Source organism: Python bivittatus, unplaced genomic scaffold (assembly GCF_059951505.1).
Source record: "Python bivittatus isolate LINGU-HERP-01145 unplaced genomic scaffold, Pbiv_v1 ctg000480_np1212, whole genome shotgun sequence".
Classification (NCBI taxonomy): Eukaryota; Metazoa; Chordata; class Lepidosauria; order Squamata; family Pythonidae; genus Python; species Python bivittatus.
In genome coordinates, this window is record NW_028277075.1 from 49879575 (window position 1) to 49900000 (window position 20426).

Sequence of the window (20426 nt, forward strand, 5' to 3'; positions counted from 1 at the left end):
AAGCAAGAAGATGATATAAGAAGTTGCTGGAGGCAGATGATCACTTTAGTGACAATGACAAAGGCATTAATTCATGCTGTGTGGGAGAAGGCAATGGTAAGCCACTCCTATATTTTTACCAAGAAAACCACATGGATAGAAAATATAAAATGATTGAAAGTGAAAGACCAGGTTAGAGACAGATTATCACAGAGAAAATCTATGAGGTCACTAAGAGTCAACAACAACTTGATGGCACATAATCAAAATAATGACCACCATATTATATAGAGAGAAACCATCATGCTATACCTTTTGGGGTAAGCAACATTACACAATCTGCAGAAATGGAGTAAGAAATAGTAAGTCAAAGAAAGGTATGACATAATAAAACATGAACTCCATCCAACTATAGTTTTCTTGGCCTCCTCTCAACCCATTCCCTCTTCCTTCTTATATTTTCAAATTCAGTCCTCATTCATTCTCTTTATATAATTAAACCACCTCAACAAACTTATTTTGTATTGGTCACTCAGCAGACTTAATCTTAACCATTCCATGCTTTCTTTGACAACTTTCTTTGTAACTGTACTTTCTGTCTTTAATATTGCACAGTATTTTTCTGTCAGCTTTGATTTTTACAATATTCTCTTACATGACATTTTCTCATGCATGGCTTCTTTCCCCTCATTGTCCATCAGTCCTTCTTTTTTGTGCTTCCCATTTGTGTAGGTCCACACATTTTTGTGGCATTCTGTAACACAACTCTTTTTCACTGTGTTCCAAGCACCCTCCACATCCTCTTACCTTATATCTATTTGCCATTTCATTCTGTTTGGAGATTACACTGTCTTCTAATACTTTTTCTTCCCACAGTCATTCAACCTTTATTATTATTATTTTTTCATTTTGTTCTATGTCCATTTTTCCCAGATTCATTCTTGATGCTACCAAATAATTGTCCCACATTCAGAACTTTTCATTCCTCTTGTATCCTTAATTCCTGTTTTTCATTATAAGAAATAATTTATATTTATTCCTCAGAATAATTAATTTTAGGAATAATTTATGTTTAGATTTTAAATTTATAATAATGGATTTATTATTTGGATTTATATATATACTTATGTATAAGTAATACATATACTGGAACCATGTTCAACATTCAAAACAGAACATTTTCTAAGCAGATACCATTCTTACTCATTCTTGGGGGTCTGAAGAGCCCAATAACTTTTTCTGTACTCTATCATGTTGTTTATCTGTTTATATGTTTATGTACAGTCAGGTCCAGAAATATTGGGACATCGACACAATTCTAACATCTTTGGCTCTATACACCACCACAATGGATTTGGAATGAAACAAACACAATGTGCCTTAACTGCAGACTGTCAGCTTTAATTTGAGGGTATGTACATCCAACTCAGGTGAACGGTGTAGGAATTACAACAGTTTGCATATGTGCCCCCCCACTTGTTAAGGGACCAAAAGTAATGGGACAATTGGCTTCTCAGCTGTTCCATGGCCAGGTGTGTGATATTCTCTCAGTACCCCAATTACAATGTGCAGATAAAAGGCCCAGAGTTCATTTCAAGTGTGCTATTTGCATTTGGAATCTGTTGCTGTCAACTCTCAAGATGAGATCCAAAGAGCTGTCACTATCAGTAAAGCAAGCCATCATTAGGCTGAAGAAACAAAACAAGCCCATCAGAGAGATAGCAAGAACATTAGGCATGGCCAAAACAACTGTTTGGAACATTCTCAAAAAGAAGGAACGCACCGGTGAGCTCAGCAACACCAAAAGACCCGGGAGACAACGGAAAACAACTGTGGTGGATGACCGAAGAATCCTTTCCCTGGTGAAGAAAACACCCTTCACAACAGTTGGCCAGATCAAGAACGCTCTCCAGGAGGTAGGTGTATGTATGTCAAAGTCAACAATCAAAAGAAGACGTCACCAGAGTGAATACAGAGGGTTCACCACAAGATGTAAACCATTGGTGAGCCTCAAAAACAGGAAGGCCAGATTAGAGTTTGCCAAACGACATCTAAAAAAGCCTTCACAGTTCTGGAACAACATCCTATGGTCAGATGAGACCAAGATCAACTTTTACCAGAGTGATGGGAAGAGAAGAGTATGGAGAAGGAAAGGAACTGCTCATGATCCTAAGCATACCACCTCATCAGTGAAGCATGGTGGTGGTAGTGTCATGGCGTGGGCATGTATGGCTGCCAGTGGAACTGGTTCTCTTGTATTTATTGATGATGTGACTGCTGACAAAAGCAGCAGGATGAATTCTACAGTGTTTCGGGCAATATTTGCTCACATTCAGCCAAATGCTCAGAACTCATTGGACGGCGCTTCACAGTACAGATGGACAATGACCCAAAGCATACTGCAAAAGCAACCAAAGAGTTTTTGAAGGGACAGAAGTGGAATGTTATGCAATGGCCAAGTCAATCACCTGACCTGAATCCCATTGAGCATGCATTTCACTTGCTGAAGACAAAACTGAAGGGAAAATGCCCCAAGAACAAGCAGGAACTGAAGACAGTTGCAGTAGAGGCCTGGCAGAGCATCACCAGGGATGAAACCCAGCGTCTGGTGATGTCTATGCGTTCCAGGCTTCAGGCTGTGATTGACTGCATCGGATTTGCAACCAAGTATTAAAAAGGGAAAGTTTGATTTATGATTATTATTCTGTCCCATTACTTTTGGTCCCTTAACAAGTGGGAGGCACATATGCAAACTGTTGTAATTCCTACACCGTTCACCTGAGTTGGATGTACATACCCTCAAGTTAAAGCTGACAGTCTGCAGTTAAAGCACATTGTGTTTGTTTCATTCCAAATCCATTGTGGTGGTGTATAGAGCCAAAGATGTTAGAATTGTGTCGATGTCCCAATACTTCTGGACCTGACTGTATTTGTCAAATTTTCCTAGCCATCCTTCCATGTCATCTAATAGAATATTTTTTTTCCCCCTGCATCACATTCATTCAGAATTTTGCATTATTTTTTGCCAATTCTCATCTTTATCACCATTTACATCCTATTTTCATACAACCCACAGCAACATAGATGACATCAGTTTGTATTTTCTGACATACTTATAGCCCTTTCTTTCATTCACAGTTAAACCTACACCTTTATTTCCATGCATGTATTCATCAACTCCATTTCATACAATCACACCACCTTCATTTAGATCTGTTTGAATTTTCTCTCGCTGCTGTAAACTATTAGCTCCCTATCCCAGCTTGAGTCATTGCTGCAAAGTGAGTGAAGCAATATGGCACATTTAGAGTCAGATTAGTGGCACAGAAATTAGGGGAGGGGGGCCTGGGGTTTCTCCTTCTTTCCTAGGTTTCAGAAGAAAGTGAACAAAATTGCAGGAAACTGCTATTGATTTGCAGCAATCCCAAGGGCACCAAATGGGAATTCAAGGGCTGCTTATTGTCTTCCCCAGTTTTTAAAAGTTAGTGAATGAATGAATGAATTAGTCCCATTAATGTTACTAAAAGCTCTAAATAAAGAACATATTGGATTATAGCATACAATCTTAATAGTAAACTATTGATAAAAATTGATTATTTAAAACCTCAGATACTTTTATTTTTCGCATGGTATAATGGGGGAAGACAAATACTGGATCATAGTAGATTTTTTTAAAGAACTGAAGATTAATTATATTTAGTTTAATATGTTGTAATAGTGTTATTTCCTATTTATATAATACCATTCCTTTAAATAATTTGTACTCATACTCAGTTTTGATACAGTATATCTAAGTGTGAGTGTGTGTGTGTATGTGTGTGTGTATAAATATACAAGTTGATTTTCGTTATTTCCACAATAATCTGTATAACATGGTGTTTATGTAGCAAATATGACAATATTCATGGTAATTTAATAGAAATTTGATCTTGGATGAACAATAAGTAAGCTGTATAATTCTAACTTAGGACAGGTGTCGATAGCACAAATTTCCTTAAAACAGTAACTCTATCATGGTATCTATTTTAGCAAAGTGAGTTGTATCACCTAAGTAGGCCAGCAGGTTTTCTGTATAGTTTATGCAGGTTCCTAATAATAATGAATGTTATAAACATTAATGTTTAGAGGCATTCTCATCTTCAGTTTCCAGGTGAATAAAATTGTTCCTGCTAAGCATAACATTGCAGCCTTATGGAATAGATTCTGAGGTTCAAAGAATAATGAATCCCTATTAAAATAAAGCTCTGAAACTAATTCTTTCTTTGTTCTAGTGGCGACAGTGACCTGATCTCAGAAATCTGACTGGAGAGTATGTTCAGTGGAGACTAATCTGTTAAGTAAATCAGTTCTATTCAGAATTCCAGAATATCCCTGTAGAATAAGAGCAGCAGGGGCTGGAGAGATTGTTCTTGTTTAGCTAGATAAGCTAGTTTGACCTTTTTGTCTTTTAAATCCAGACTCTTTTTAAATTAGGTTATATCCTGTGCTAGTAATTGGCCATTTTAAATTTACATATATTTGAATGAATCTATTTATGTAATTAACATATGCAAATTAGAAGTATGACTATGTTATTTGTCTCCATTGAATTTTAGGCGTACAATTTCACGTTAGGTGGTAATTTTATGCAGTAACAAAACCATAGCATGCATAAAGCACTAACTACTGTGAAAAGATTAAAGGATTCCTCATGATTCCAACTGGTTTGTTTACTTTTTCTAGCAATAGTGGTTCTTCCAAGTTCAGATCTCTTACCACACTTAGAAAGCAACCAGAGCCCTTCATGTGACAAATAACCAGGTCTCAGTCTGGTTATTTTTTTGGATAGAGTATGCTTTCTCTAGTAATATCTTAGCTTAGATGATGACAGGTGTCATTAACTCACTGTTAGTTTTGACTAAGCCCTTTCTTTTCCAAATGTATATCCAGGTTTTATTTAGTATCTTCTGTTTCCCTGATATGATTGAGTACCAGCTTAAAAAAGATAAGCATTTGAAGTAAAAAAAATTCTTGCCTTCAGCAGCCATGAGTAAATTCTTCAGTGTTTGTTTCAAGGCTTTGACATGTCATGAAGTGTAAATCTACTCTAACACCAAAATTCTTCCTGATGCCTCATGGCAGTTATCAGTGTTTTCATCCTGAAAAAGTATGCTGATTACTGAATATTTTGCCTTCATATTTGATACTGAGTAAAATCCATGGAACAAATTCCGGTGTTTTTAACATTCAGCTACATTTCATTAAGAATTTTTCATATCACTCCTTTTTCTTATTTGGTATTAGTAATGTGATATAATACAGAGGATATAATACTAATTCTAAGCATAATATATTTCCTCATTTATGTTAAACTGGTTTATATTTAAATATTGGAACATATTTATCTTCCTCAACACATCAAAAATTCTTAAACATTTATTCTTAGTGAAATATAGGTGATATCTCTTGGGCTAGTGAAGACATTTTTATGTCCTCAGGATTGTGTATGCTAAATTTTACTTTGTTTTTAAGTTTGTACTGATTTTGTTTTTACTTAATATCTTTATAGTATAAGTGATCCTGAGTAGTTTGCTTGCCTCTGCAGAAACTAGAACCATCCATTAGTTGCAAAGAACTCCTCATTCTCAAATGAGAAACATCTAGAGTTGAGGATTGCTATACTGGAGGAGTAAAAGAAGCCCGGAAATAGTTAGACAATATACTGACAGGAGAGAATGACAGTGCCCATACAGTAGAAAATTAGATTATTAGAAATAAATCTAGTGAGGTGTGTGGTACCTTTGTTGACAGTATTATTACATGCTTGCATGATGTGAACTTTACAACATACTGTATTGAGATAAATTAGGAAGGTATGTTGAGAAGATATTTCAAAATATGAATGTGTTATGAATTATGGTTGAAAGATCCTAGAGGCTTAAAGCTATTAGGTTGGAGGATGATGTTCAGAGCATTTCTGGAAATGATACTGGGCTATCATAGCTACAGATATGCCCATGATGTCAGATGGAAGTATTAGAGGAGTGTCCTGGTTCCTTTTGAAGACATGAATTGGGATTAGGCTTTTTAGGATAGAATAAGGAGTTTAAGAGATATGATTAAGATTCATGAGATATTCTTTTTGTATGAATACAGGATCATCCAAAAAAAAAAAAACCTTCTTTATAAAATAAAGGCAAAAAGAAAAAAGAGATATATGCCTTCCTTACACTGTAATTTAATGTTCAATATTCCATCCCTTGGGAAGTGTCATCTGCTGAGATCTTGGAATCAGTCCTTCTCTGTCACTGCCTTCTTTATGTGGAATAGCTTCCCCCAGATACTAGAACAGGCTCCAATTCTCCAGGCCTTTTGCAGAGCTATTTTTTTAAAAAGTACTACAATAGAGAAGGCTCACTTCCCGGGTCCCATCAGTTCCCCCCATCCTATAGCCTCCAGACACTGGAACAAGACCTTGACAGCATCACCTGGTCAACCCAGGACTGAGATGTACAGTTGGGTATCATCAGCATACTGATGATACCTGATCCTGAGCTGACAGATGATTACACCCAGAAGCCTCATGTGGATGTTAAACAGGTAGGACAAGAGCACTGAGCTAAATTAATGGACAGAAGGACTTTGTCCACTTTTTGGGCATCACAAAATCAAACTCAGTCCAGATAATCTCACAAGGCAGTCAACTCACTTGAACTTGCCAAGTCAGAGTCCAACTCCAGGCAAATCTGAGCAACTTTATCCATCAGATACCACGAATACTCCTCACTACGGCCCTGAAGATGATCCTGTGGCCCAACTCCCCTTAACAGGGAGCAAGTCACACAAAACAGAACTGCTGGGTAGTTATCAATGCATGCAGTAATAGCAGAAAAATAACAGCATTTCATCACCCTTATTGCCATGATATAGGCCCAGATATGGGCTATCACTTGTATTTGATCAAATTCACTCTTTGTCTTTCTCCAGCAGCTTAAGATGTTTTGGAGGGATTTTGTTGGTTATGACCTACAGTGATGCCAAGAGGTAGTACTAATCTGTTGGTTGTTTCAGAGATGTTTCTGATGTATGGGAGAGTTATCCGTTTCATAGATTGTGATGGTTACATTGCAATAGGTTGTGTAACTAAGAGCCTTTTAATGAAGTTGCATGGTTATTGGTTGCATTGGGAGATGTTGTATAGATAGTCTATATGAGAATGAGTTATTAGCGGCCCAGAAAAATATATAGTGACAGATTGTGGGGAGGCTGGGAAAGGAATGGAAGCAAGAATAGGCAAATGATTAAGAGATAGCAGGCAAGTCAGTTGCCAACTTATCTCATAAATGATAACTTAACCCAAGTGGAAAGAATCCTGAGAAGAAGCATTTCAAGTAATTTGAAAAGACTCTGCCTTAAATAACTCGCTATAAATGAGATGACAAATACTCTTACAATTTCCAAGATATTTACACCAAACTATCATTAAAGATATCTTACTGAAATCTATATAGTTCTTGCTTCCTTGATATTATTCAACTGTGTGGGGCTTGACAAGTATTCAAACAATTAATGTAATAGAAGTTATTGCATAATAATTCTGGTGAATGGATCATAATACAATTTGGATTGTATTCAGCTGGGTCTGTTAACCAGCAAAATAAATAGAGCTGGCTGAATGGATTCCAAGTCCTTCCTCCACCACCCAAAATCTGTTTTTGAGCCTTAGAAGACTCACTGGAGCAGATTTGAGGTGCTCTAGCAAGGAGAGAAAAATGAGGAAGTTCTGCTCTAGTGGTGTGTATTTGATAAAATACCTAGAAGGGAAAGAACTAAGGCCAAAAACTGGCAAGTGCAGACCACTAGGATGGAAAATAAATAAAATTAAAGTGCAGATTCTAAGCATACGCAGGAATCTAAGAAACAAAGTAGGAGCATTGCTAACTTCTACTTCCTTTTATCATAGGAGATCCTAGAAAGCTGCAGTCACATAACAGAAATGCTCAGGAAGCCCTACATGGACTTGGTTTCAATGTAAGATAAGTCTGAGGATCTATTTCTGACTGCCATACAGTACATTAGTTTAGCTGGCATCTCTGTAATAACCAGCATGATTCCAGCATGAACTGACTGGATTACAAGAAAGGTGTATGTTTCTAGGGAACCTGTCTATGGAGAATTCTATTATGTTCTTGTTCTGCTTGGTGACTTCTGTTACACATCAGGCTGACCCTCATGGGAACAGAATGCTGTAATACATAGGCAGGGTTTTTCTGTCCTTAGGATTATGTTAAGTATTAATAAAGATTTCTGTAGGTACTACAACTGCTAAAGGTAAACCTTCCCCATGCAAAATTAGTGAAACTATCTCATTTTCATCATTTGGATAGGTCTGCAAAATTTGGGAGGTGGGTCTGCTTTTTGAGTCACATTTCAAGGAAACTAAAAATTAGGGCATCCTAATTCATTAATATGAGAGGTGCCTTCTGAAATTGCAGCTCAGGACTCTACACTTTTTTTTTTTGCCTTCAACTTATACCCAGTCACATAACAAGCAACACATACACAGAGTCTTAACATGTTAATTTTTTATTCAAATTAAGTTTTTAATAACGTACCTTACATACTGTATACAAAAATACACTGTAATTTCTACTTAGAATACAATTTGATCATATCTCATTATAATTCTGGTCTTTGAAATTCCTGTAAGGAGTATTTTCTACATCAACTTTTTCCATGCGGACACTTTCCCAGACTGCAACTTCCATATTTCCCAGCCACTGTAGCATGATGTTTGGAGAAGACTGGTTTACAAAAGACACAAGAGTGATAAAAGACACAAAATCAAGGAGTAATGACGAAATTATGAAGACATTCAATAATGGAGCATAGGCGATTCATTCAGCCCCATTGTCGGAAGTATAATGATATAAATATATGAATAGGGTTTGTTTTTATAGTGGATTTTTATGGATTGCGTAATTTAATTATTTATGGGGTATTTTAATTGTTTCTGGGCTTTTGATTTTTAATTGTGAGCTGCCCAGAGTCACCCATTGCGGGAGATGGGCGGCATACAAATTTAATAATAATAATAATAACAACAACAATAATATCTTAGGCAAGTTGCAACATCATTTTGCCTAAAAATAAAGTAAAAGTGGTAAGTATTAGATGTGATCACCAAAAATATCCAACTTCAAAGGATATATGCTTGTTTATGATATGTCTAAAAGTAATATAAGTGTATGCAATATGTATAATAATGTAATACCTTTTACGAAGTCTTAGATTACAAACTTTTTCATTTGTTCCCCAGAGTACCACTGAACAGATTTTTTTTTAAAGGTACAAACATTAATATATTAATTAATATTAATATTCTAGGAAATATATTTTTTTATCCTTTTTAAAGCAAACTTCAAAGATTACTTTATTCTATATGAGTATTTATATTATGAACCTAATTATGCTAATAGCTCTCCCTCCTTCCTGCAATCCTGTGCCCTTTCTGATCTTCTCAGATAAATTCTCTGGACAAGATAAGGTATGTTATAGAGGAGTAAAATATATCTATGAATGGCAGCTTTAACTAGTTCACCAGTCCTGTGAATGGAAAGGATCTTTTCCTTAGTTATTCTGGATTCAAGCCAATTTGTTTTATTTGTTGCTTCCTGAGATGACATTATAATGCAGCTTTTACAATGAAAAATTCACATACTTTAAAATAATAGTGTTTCAACTTATCTCGTGATTTATATTTTCATTCTACAAGATACCCTTAGTGTAGTTGCCATAGAAAAGAAGACTATGCAGAAAAAGAAGGTTGACAAGTTCTGTGGTCAAGTTCAATCTGAAATCAACAAAGCATGCAAGCATGATGTGTGCTTGTGGTTGGAGACAGGAATGCCAAAGCTGGAAATAGTAAAAAGTAGTTGGACTGCATAGCCTAGGAAACAGAAATGAAGCAGGAGAACAACTTATTAGTTTCTGCCATTTGCATGATTTCTTCATTGCTAACACAGTCTTCAAATAACTAAAACAATGCCTATATATATGGACATCACCATGTGGAGTACAAAGTAATCAAATTGACGATATTATTGATACAAAGAGGTGGAAGACCTCAATTATAACAGCAAAGAAATGGCCAGGAGAACTGTGGAACAAATCATAAACTGCTCTTATGCAAGTTCCAAGTCAAGCTAAAATGGAAGAACAAAGCAACCAGTTTCCATGTTATAATCTTGACTGTATACCCCCATTTACAAGGATAACATCACGAGTCACTCTGAAATCTTCAATTTCATTGATAGAGAACCAGAGGAACTGTGGAATGAAATCAAAGCAGTTGTTACGGATGAATATGAAAAGAAACTGCCAAAGATCAAGAAACTGAAGAAAGCAAAATGGATGTCAGAACAGACAGTGGAGATTTTCAAGAAGAGAAGCTAAACCCCCCCAAAAAATAAGATTTCAGGAAAGAACTTAACAAGAAACTTAAGGAAGTTGTTAGAAGAGACAAGTAGCAATATTGTGAAAATATCTGTAAAGACATTGAAGGTGGGACAGACACTGAAGAACAAGGAAAGTCTTCCAAAAGATCTCCAAATTCAGAAGGAAGTTCTAACCTCAAACAGGCATGCTAAAGATGCCAGTGGATGAATAGTAACTTCAAAGAAGATCAAAGAAAATTGGAAGGACTATACAGAAATTCTCTACAACAGAGGTGTCAACATCCAAGATACCTTAGAAGATATTCCCTATTTACAACAATCTCTGGTACTAGAATATGAAGTTAGATCAGTATTCCGGTCATTACCAATTGATAGAATATCTACAGAAATATGGCAAACAACAGAAAAATAATATGTAAAGTGTCTGTAAATCAAACCATGTGAGGAAATCTGGAAAACAACATAGTAACCAACAGATTGGAAAAAGTCAGCCTACATACCAATACCAAAGAAAGAAGACTTTACAGAGTGTGCAAACTATCACACAATATTCTTGATTTCACATGCTAAAAAAATAGTACACACATTAGAGCCCTACATGAAAAGGGAGATGCCAGATGTTCAAGCTGGCTTAGAAAAGGCCAAAGAACAAGACACAATATTGCTGATGCATGTTGGATAATTGAGAAAGCTAAAGAATAGTTTTTTTAAAAGTCAATATGATGATAGAAAGTACTGAGTATAGAAAGTATTTGATTGTGTCAACCAAGTCAAGCTATAGAGGTCCTTAGGAAAATGAGAGTCCCACAATATTTCATTGTCTTCGTGCAAACCTGTACCCAGGATAGGAAGCCACAGTCCAGTAAAACTGGTAAAACAGACTGACTCCAAGTCAGCAAAGGAGTGAGAAAAGGCTATATACTCTTCCCATATTTTTTCAATTTGTATGTTAAATATATATTGAGGGAATTTGGATTGGAAGATGAATGGAGGAAGAAACATTAATAACCTTCACTATGCTGATAGGTGAAAAGCAAATTATCTGCAAGCTCTAGTAATGAAAGTCAAGAAGCACAGTGAAAAAATGGGATTATGATTATATATAAAGAATGCAAGCTTAAAAATAAAGAAAACCAAGCTATTGACAGCAGCTCCAGCAACCAGCCTTAGGACTGACTATGAACAATAAAGGAACTAGCAGTTATGGAATATACTGTAGGCTAATACTTTATAGAGTACCGATATAAGCCTTGTAAAAGGTAATAAGATACCGTGACATGCTATACATATAAAAATCAGAATTCTGCAATTTCATAATATGTGACACGTAAGAGTTGGACTTTGAAGAAACAGGATAGAAATAATATTGATGCTTTTCAATTTTGGTGTTGGAGAAGACTCATAAGAATACCCTGGATAATCAAGAAACAAACAACTTGATCATAGAACAAAAGTCAGAGTTCTCATTCAAGGCACAAACAACTAGGCTCAAATTATCATATTTTGGAGACAACCCTTCTGGTCTTCTGGAAAGTGTTTAAGATCTACCTCTTTATCTGGGCATAGGGGTCAGGAAATTAGAAAAGCTCAGGGGGCTGTCATTTTTTATTCTCAGTTACCTTTTCTTTTCTCTATGATTATATGTTGTGTTTTTATAAATATTTATTTTGTTATTTTAAGTTTACATTCTCTTTGCTGCCCAGAGTCACTTTGGTGAGAGAGATGGCCATATAAATAGAAATAGATCAAAAGTGAAATTTTGCAAAGATCCAGCTCCCTTGAGAAGTCCATAATGCTGAGAAAAAGGAAAGGAAAGAGAAGAAGAGGATGACCAGCAGCAAGGTGGATGGACTTGATTGCAGCAGTGGTGGGTCCACCACTAGTAGACCTGAAGGGACAGGTTAAAGATAGATCATCCTGGACATCTATCTATATGGTCTCTAAGTGCTGACCCAGGTTGATGGCACATATTCAAACAATAGCAAACTTCTTATCTGCAGTGACTTTTTGCTTATTTGCTAAGTTGCTTTTGTTCCATTATATAAAATTAATTTAGAAATAGTGGCTGTATTCAGACAATCAAGACTTCATGAACTAGGATATTTAATTCCTGCACATATTGATCCTCTACTTGACTTTAGTTTTCCTTTTATGTGTATGAACAGACAAGCCAGGAAGCCACAGTTAATAATAGCTTCTTATTATGTCCCAAACTAGAAACTATGACAAATGGCTTCTACGCAAGCCAGGATTCAAATTCCAAAGGGTAACTGCATATGCTATCTTGTTTGGAAGTCATTAACTGTTTCCCAACTAAACATAGTGGCTTCTCTGCCTATTAGTCTGTTTGCCAAAGGGAGCAGTAAAGGAGGGACAAAGAGGTTATTTGTAGGTACATTAAAGCAGGATTTGATCATTCAAAGTGGGCCATTAAATATCTGTTCTTATTTTTTTAACCCCATCAGATTTTCTTGCCATAAACAACAGACTATTCCACATACTGCACACTATTCATTATACAACTATGATATAAATACTGAAAACAATTCACTTCTAATACATTATTAAAGATTGCTGTGCAAAAAAGTCCAAATGATGTACTACAATGAATAATACTAAAATCATAGACAGCTAGCATTAAAGTGTGTCATTACAAATCTCACTTGTCCAAAGACTGTATAAATACATTTGAAATCTCTAGTTTTCTGACTTTCAAATTTGTAACTTGATTTTATGTGGCTTACAAATTTGACAGGTAAGCATTTGTGCTGCAGTTTCTATATTTCTGTGTATTGTTTGGAAAATAATACGTAGCCTCTTCAGAATCTTTTGTCATGGATAATTGTAATACTCTTTTATATAAATCAATAATAAGCAAGTATTTTCTAGATACTGTGTGGTTTTCCAAAATGCAGTATTGATTGCATGGGATGGTAGTTGCAAAGATGTGATAGTGCTTGGAATAATAATAGACTGAGATAAAATTGTTAAATTTTCTTAGCATTTCTAAAACTGAAATATTAATTGTGTACCTTTATTCATATTTTCACATATGTGCAGGTGATAAAGACTAGAACATATTATCTGCAATAAAGAGTTTTGCATATCAATAGAGGTGGATATGTGTAGCTCAGGGTTGAACTGTGGAGTCCTTGGGGATCTCTGAGCTTGGTTCTTTTCTTGCAAACATTTCATTACCCAGCAAGGCAACATCTTCAGCGCACAGAAGTTATTACCTAGCTGGGTAATGAAACAATTGCAAGAAAAGAACCAAGCTCAGAGAACCCCAAGGACTCCACAGTTTTGCATATCCACAATATTTGGTGTGCAGTTCTGATCTGTCCCTCCTCTCAATTTCCCACTGATCCCAGCAATATACAGCATTCAGTCCTCAAATAGCTTGCTCTTCCCTGTGTTTTTTAGTGTTTTTTGCATCATTTTCCTTGGCTCTGGAACTAACTTCCCAGTTCCCATAGGTTCAAGGTCTGGTTATCTGTGGTTTCATTGTATGCAGTTCTGTTAGAATGTAACCTCCATGAATAGCGAGGTCCACCTGTAATTGTCTTATTCTGGATTAGGGATTGAGGAAGGCAAAAGCATCCCAGTAACTCCAAGCTCCGATTCCAAAGGGACCACTCAAGCCAGAGAAATCGAAGAAGAACAGTCAGTAAGTCAGTCCAGAAATCAAGGCCAAATGAATCCAAGTCAATAACCAGACTGAATCTACAGTACTGTGAAATAACATTAGAAAATATATCTGGAAAATTCAAGATCATATAATAACGCAAGTAGAGAATTTTAGTTATCTGGGCATTTTATTTAACCATGCTCTAACCTGGCAACATCATTGTAAGGCAATACTTCTGAAAGCAAAAGCTACTATTAACGGCCTTGCTTCAATATTTTTATCCAAAAGGAGGAAGATTTGTTCCCCCAGCAAAGAAGTTTTCAATGCCAAAATTGCATCACAAATTTTATATGGAGCTCCAATATGGATCACCTTTGCAAATTGCAGGGAAATTTTTTAAGATCTCTATTAAGTGTCCCAAGATGTGTTCCAAATTGTGTTATTCTCTTGGAAACTGGGCAGTGCCCTTTAAAAACAAAGGCCTGGTTAAGCACTATTAAGTTTTGGTTGCAAATATATGTTTTTAAAAATAAGGAAGGATTGCTTCAGGAAATTTCAAATGAATCTTTTGTAGATATGTGGTTTAAACAACTGACTCAAAAGATAAGTCAGATTGGCATTGATCCTGATTATTTATTTTCCAGGGGTATGTCATCAGCATTTCATTGTATCAAACAAAGATTATGGCATAATTCAGTACAGGAATTAATGGCTAAAGCCAAAGTATCATGTTCACTTGTAACTTTTGGCATTAATTACAGATATATTTTTCAACTGCCTAAATATTTGGATAGCTTATATTTAAGTAAATACAGAATAGCTTTCTCAAAAGCCAGATTAAATGTATTGCCATCAAATATGCTATATGGTAGATTTCAAAAAATTCCCATCTCTCAAAGATTTAGTCCGTGTAACAATACTGATTCTGAAACAATGGATCATATTTTATTGTACTGTGAATTTTATGAGTCTTCAGAAGGAAGTTACCTGGCCTATTTTAAAATCTAAATCAGGAAGGGATACTTATGAGTATGTAAAAATTTTACTTGCAGATGGAAATCCTGAGATTATAGTGGCAACAGCCAGATTTTTAACTATGGCTAATAAAAACAAGGTTTTTATTAACGAATCAATGAGTTGGACTTTTAAGTGTATCATGTAATATTTATTAAATATTTTATCTGTTAAATTGTTTTATTTAATGTCAAGTCTAGATTATATTTGTAACTTGCTTCTGGGCCTTTTGGCTGTAAATAAAAAAAGAAAGAAACAAGTATCTTCCAGATACTGTGTGGTTTTCCAAAATGCAGTATTGATTGCATGGGATGGTAGTTGCAAAGATGTGATAGTGCCTGGAATAATAATAGACTGAGATAAAATTGTTAAATTTTCTTAGCATTTCTAAAACTGAAATATGGTTAATTGTGTACCTTTATTCATAAAAGGTATACATAGAAATTAATATTTTATAAAACTAATTATGACTTTATTAAGCTTGCTTGCACTTGGCTCCTGAAAATATAATTAGTTTTTATTACAGAATTAGAATTTGGTATTCAAGTAAATGAAAAATTTCATATGCCAACTGAATTTTTTAATCCAGTCATACATTTTTTTGTTTTGATTCTTTAATTTTCCATCCCAAGAAAATATGAAAAAGTATATGCTAATGCAGCCATGATTTTTAGTAATAGTAGTGTTACTAAAAACACTTCTTATGAGTGTTGCTAGGCAGTTGATGGCAAGGTAAAGTGATTCTGTAAGCTTTTCCTTGTTTATCTTTATTAATAATTTAGTCAGTCATAAAATAAAAGAGCTTTGTCTTTTAATTAGAATACCTGATGCATTTCACTGGATATGTAAGTTTTATCTGATTCTTTTTGCATTCTCACAATATTGTAAGATTTAAATGTAGACAACTGTTTAGAAATTGGATTAAAATTCCTGAACAGAATAAAAATGGTGCCTCAGGGCTAGCACAGGTAGCTGAAAATAGAAAATCAATAGATGAAGGTGGCTAAGATTCTTGGAGACACAGGAATGAAAGCAGCAGTGTACATCTTGACCAGTACACTAATTCAAATATGTTCATCCATGTTTTCTCATCGGACTGGAGAGTAGTATGAAGTAGAAAAACGTAAATTGGCTTCCCAACCGATAAGCACTGATAACAATAACAGTTTTTCTCTGATTTCTCTAAATGCGTATCTAAATGAAAGCTGAATGGCATGACAATTAAGTGGGTACATAATTGGCCCCAAACTCATACTAAATGAGAATCCATGGTTTCTCATCAGACTGTAGTATGAAATGGAAAGACCTAAATTTCAGTTCTGGATCCCTTACTAGCAGAATGGCAGTAAGTCCAAGCACCACTTTTATTTATGATTGGATGAAGCAATGGAGAGAACTTATCAAATTTGCAAGTGATACAAAATTCAGATATAGATATAAAAATCAAAACAATCTTGATAGATTAGAGAAATGAGTTTAAAGAACAAAGACAAATGCACTTACAAAACAAACATCAGAAACATAATTATAAGATATACTATCTGGCCTGGTAACAGTGTGCTTATAGAAAAGATCTTAGCATAGAAATTGATTGTGAAAGGAATATGATCCAGCAGAGCGATGTGGCTGCAAAAAGGGCAAATTATATATTGCATCAACAGTAGAATAGGAATAGAGACACAAGGAGCTGGGTATGTTTAGCTTTGAGAAGACAAGTTTAGGAGGGATATGAGGGCTTTCTTCAAATACCTAAAACAATGTCCCTTGAAAGAAGGTCAAGATCTATGACCACATTGTTTTGCATTAAGTTAGACTGTTTTGATTACTCTGAAGTATTTTGAGCTCTTCTAAAATGGCATTCAGAATTAATGCCATGTAGCAGTGCAGAGAACACTTCTCCTGGAACCACCAGTGAAGCCAAGAACCTGTCCCTGCACACACAGGCAGGAACAGCCTTCACAGAAGCTGTGTAAGCCTTTCAAAGGATGCGGCTGCTTTTAATACTTTGCAGAGAGGTGCTTGGTGAAGCACTTCTGTCAAATGCTTTGCACAGCTCTAGTAGAGGTCCTTTCTACATTATTCAAGTGGTAGTAATATCTTTAACCTTTACTGAGGACAGAAGCTTTCTGAGAAACTGAATTATGCACAGTTCTGATCGTGATGTTCATGAGAAGCAGAGTCCTATACATGCATACAACCCTGGCTCAGGAAAAGGATGACACTATATGCATGATGTTCCATTATTGTACAGTAGCCAACCCATGGTTGTTCCACTACCAATAACAACATCTAGGCTTTCTCTTGATCATTGAGAATGGGAATCAAAAGCCTGAACTGAGACTTCCTACCTGTCAAGCTGATAATACCAAACATCTAAGTGCATGCCACTAACAAACAAGCAATCCATATGCTGTGCATATGGATATTTAATATTAGGCCAATGCATCGTGCTCTTTTTTTAAAACTGAAAATGTTTAGGAACATGGCAATTTTCTGGTAATCAGGAACAAATACATTTATATTCGAAGAGTAAAATAAAATCTTGTTTTCAGAATGATGAAAGCTGTTATCTGGCCACATTGAATATACAAAACAAGTCATATAAGTTACTATGAGTTATAAATAGTAAATGGTCTGTACTACATTTGTCTGAAAACATCCATCTGTTTCACATTAGCACAACAGACCGTATTTTGTGATTATATAAATATACACATTCTGCTGCCAAAGATTCTGAGCAGTGTAAATTATTTGTTACTTGTTTGTTTTAAATGTGTTTCAATGCATCTGACAGGAGATGTACCTCTTTGGGTGGTGACAAGCAAAAACAACCGATTACTAAAAATTTCAAGTTTAATTTGTTTTTCAAGTGTTAATATACTCCTATGATGCAATGTGTTGGCTACATTCTCTATTGGCACTTTCAATTTTTATCAAATACTCTGATTAATGGGTACTCTTGTGATTGCAGAGACTCTAACAAATGCTCAGTAATGCTAATGAACAAGCATATTTATTAGTGACTTTATGAGCTTCTTACTGTATAGCCAGTGGTAATATTTTTGTAACTTATTTAAGAGGATATCTAAGTTCCCATAAATTTCCACTTTGTCCTAAGCCATTCATATCTGCTTATACATGGTTGTAAAAGTATTGCTAAAATAGTTTTGCTAGTTTGAATAATCCAAAAGCTAATTGTTATTTTTCTTCATAATTACTTAAAACTCAGATCATCGTCAGATGTATTGGTTAATGTTACCTGCATGCATTCTGGGATAAAGTGGAAATGTATGTACATAATAGCTTGAGTGGGAATTTAGAATAAACTAAGATGGATAGAGATTATTTTTAATGACCAGCACTTACTGAAATATTTAGATGTTGCCCATAACAAACAGTTTCCTTAATGAATTTAAACTGAAGCTGAAACTGTTCGTGGGGGCAGAGGGCAATTTTCCAGAACAAATGTAAAGGTGAGAATACTGCAGAAGATAAGAAAGGAAACAAAAATCAGTCTGTTTCCTTGTAAGGACACTGAAGAATTCTAACTCTAAAACATAAATGACAGATCAGATGGACCTTATTCTCACGTATGTGCAGGTGATAAATAAAGACTAGAACATATTATCTGCAATAAAGAGTTTTGCATATCCACAGTATTTGGTGTGCAGTTCTGATCTGTCCCTCCTCTCAATTTCCCACTGATCCCAGCAATATACAGCATTCAGTCCTCAAATAGCTTGCTCTTCCCTGTGTTTTTTAGTGTTTTTTGCATCATTTTCCTTGGCTCTGGAACTAACTTCCCAGTTCCCATAGGTTCAAGGTCTGGTTATCTATGGTTTCATTGTATGCAGTTCTGTTAGAATGTAACCTCCATGAATAGCGAGGTCCACCTGTAACTGTCTTATTCTGGATTAGGGATTGAGGAAGGCAAAAGCATCCCAGTAACTCCAAGCTCCGATTCCAAAGGGACCACTCAAGCCAGAGAAATCGAAGAAGAACAGTCAGTAAGTCAGTCCAGAAATCAAGGCCAAATGAATCCAAGTCCTAGTCAGAAACCACAGTACTGTGAAGTAACTTTAAATTCTTTCCTATATAAATCTTTCTCCAGCCCTCCCTCCCTTCCTTCCTTCATTCCTTCCTTCCTTCCTTCCTTCCTTCCTTCCTTCCTTCCTTCCTTCCTTCCTTCCTATATATGGAGTTATATATAATCTTCCCAAGCAAGGTAATGTGAAGTGCAGATAGTTATCTGGAGAACATGATCAGAAGTGAGGCATGCAGCTCTCCTGCATCTTCATTTTTCTCTTCAATTGCTCTAATGGGCCATTTTCCCTTCAAACATACTGCAGAAGAGATGGGCAAAAAAAATTTTTTTTAACTGTTCATTTTTGCTCATTCCTACCCTTCCTATGAGAGCCAATTTGGTGTAGTGGTTAAGGCATCAGGCAAGAAACCGGGAGACTGAGAGTTCTAGTCCCGCCTAGGCACAAAGCCAGCTGGGTGACTTGGGGCCAGTCACTCTCTCTCAGCCCTAGGAAGGAGGCAATGGCAAACCTCTTCTGAAAAACCTTGCCAAGAAAACTGCAGGGACTTGTCCAGGCAGTCTCCAAGAATTGGACACGATTGAACAGGTTTAAAAAAAAAAAACCTTTCTATTACTGAAAACTGATTTGAAATACTTGTATGTACTAGTATGCTATATCCACTAGAAAATATGGACGTCTCAACATTATAGGGACAGCATTATTTTCATGTATTCTTAATTGCGTTGTACATTTACATAGAATTTAAAACCATTGTACATGTAAGATCTTAGAACTGTAGTTTAAAAAAAAAACAAGAATAATATATCTACCTCTGAAGACAGATATATCAAAAGAAAAGTTACCAGTGTTGTTTTATTATGTAATTTGAGGTCTTTTCCAACTTGTCCTGAATTTAGAGAATTTGAAAATATTATGAAATCATAATTAAATAATGGCAGAGTTCAGTTGGCATCAGTTTCAGAAAGAATTAAGAAACATTATAGAAGAATACTAGTATTTGATCTGAAAACCATGGCTGCAAAATAAGTGATTTTGTAAAGTCTAACCCTAAGAAGTAGAAACATATCAGATAGATTAAAGATAGCCACTAAGGTAAAATTATGTTTGTTATGCCCTACAGTCATAACGCACACTTACACAGGACTTAAATTTGTGTTTTTTTTAAGTTTTGATAAAATATTTTAACATAGTCTAGCAGGAGTTTAGACTGAAATCCTGTACTCATGCACATAAGTATGTTCCTTCATGTTCAGAGGGAGATGTTTTTCAGTAGAGGTACATGAAATTGCATTCACATTGATTTCAATACCAATCTTAAGTACT

The 20426-nt window shown here is 35.4% G+C and overlaps 1 protein-coding gene across 3 annotated transcripts in view; it reads left to right on the top strand.

Moving 5' to 3' along the window:
• Positions 1 to 20426, top strand: part of ELP4 (elongator acetyltransferase complex subunit 4) — a 170426-nt gene that overhangs the window by 142192 nt on the left and 7808 nt on the right. The window contains exon 10 of one of the 3 annotated variants that reach the window (XM_088145859.1): positions 7922 to 7989. The exons of the other annotated variants lie outside the window; for them this stretch is intronic. Within the exon in view, the coding sequence (XP_088001985.1) occupies positions 7922 to 7989 (68 nt within the window). The remainder of the gene's footprint in view (positions 1 to 7921; positions 7990 to 20426) is intronic. 3 annotated transcript variants of the gene reach the window in all.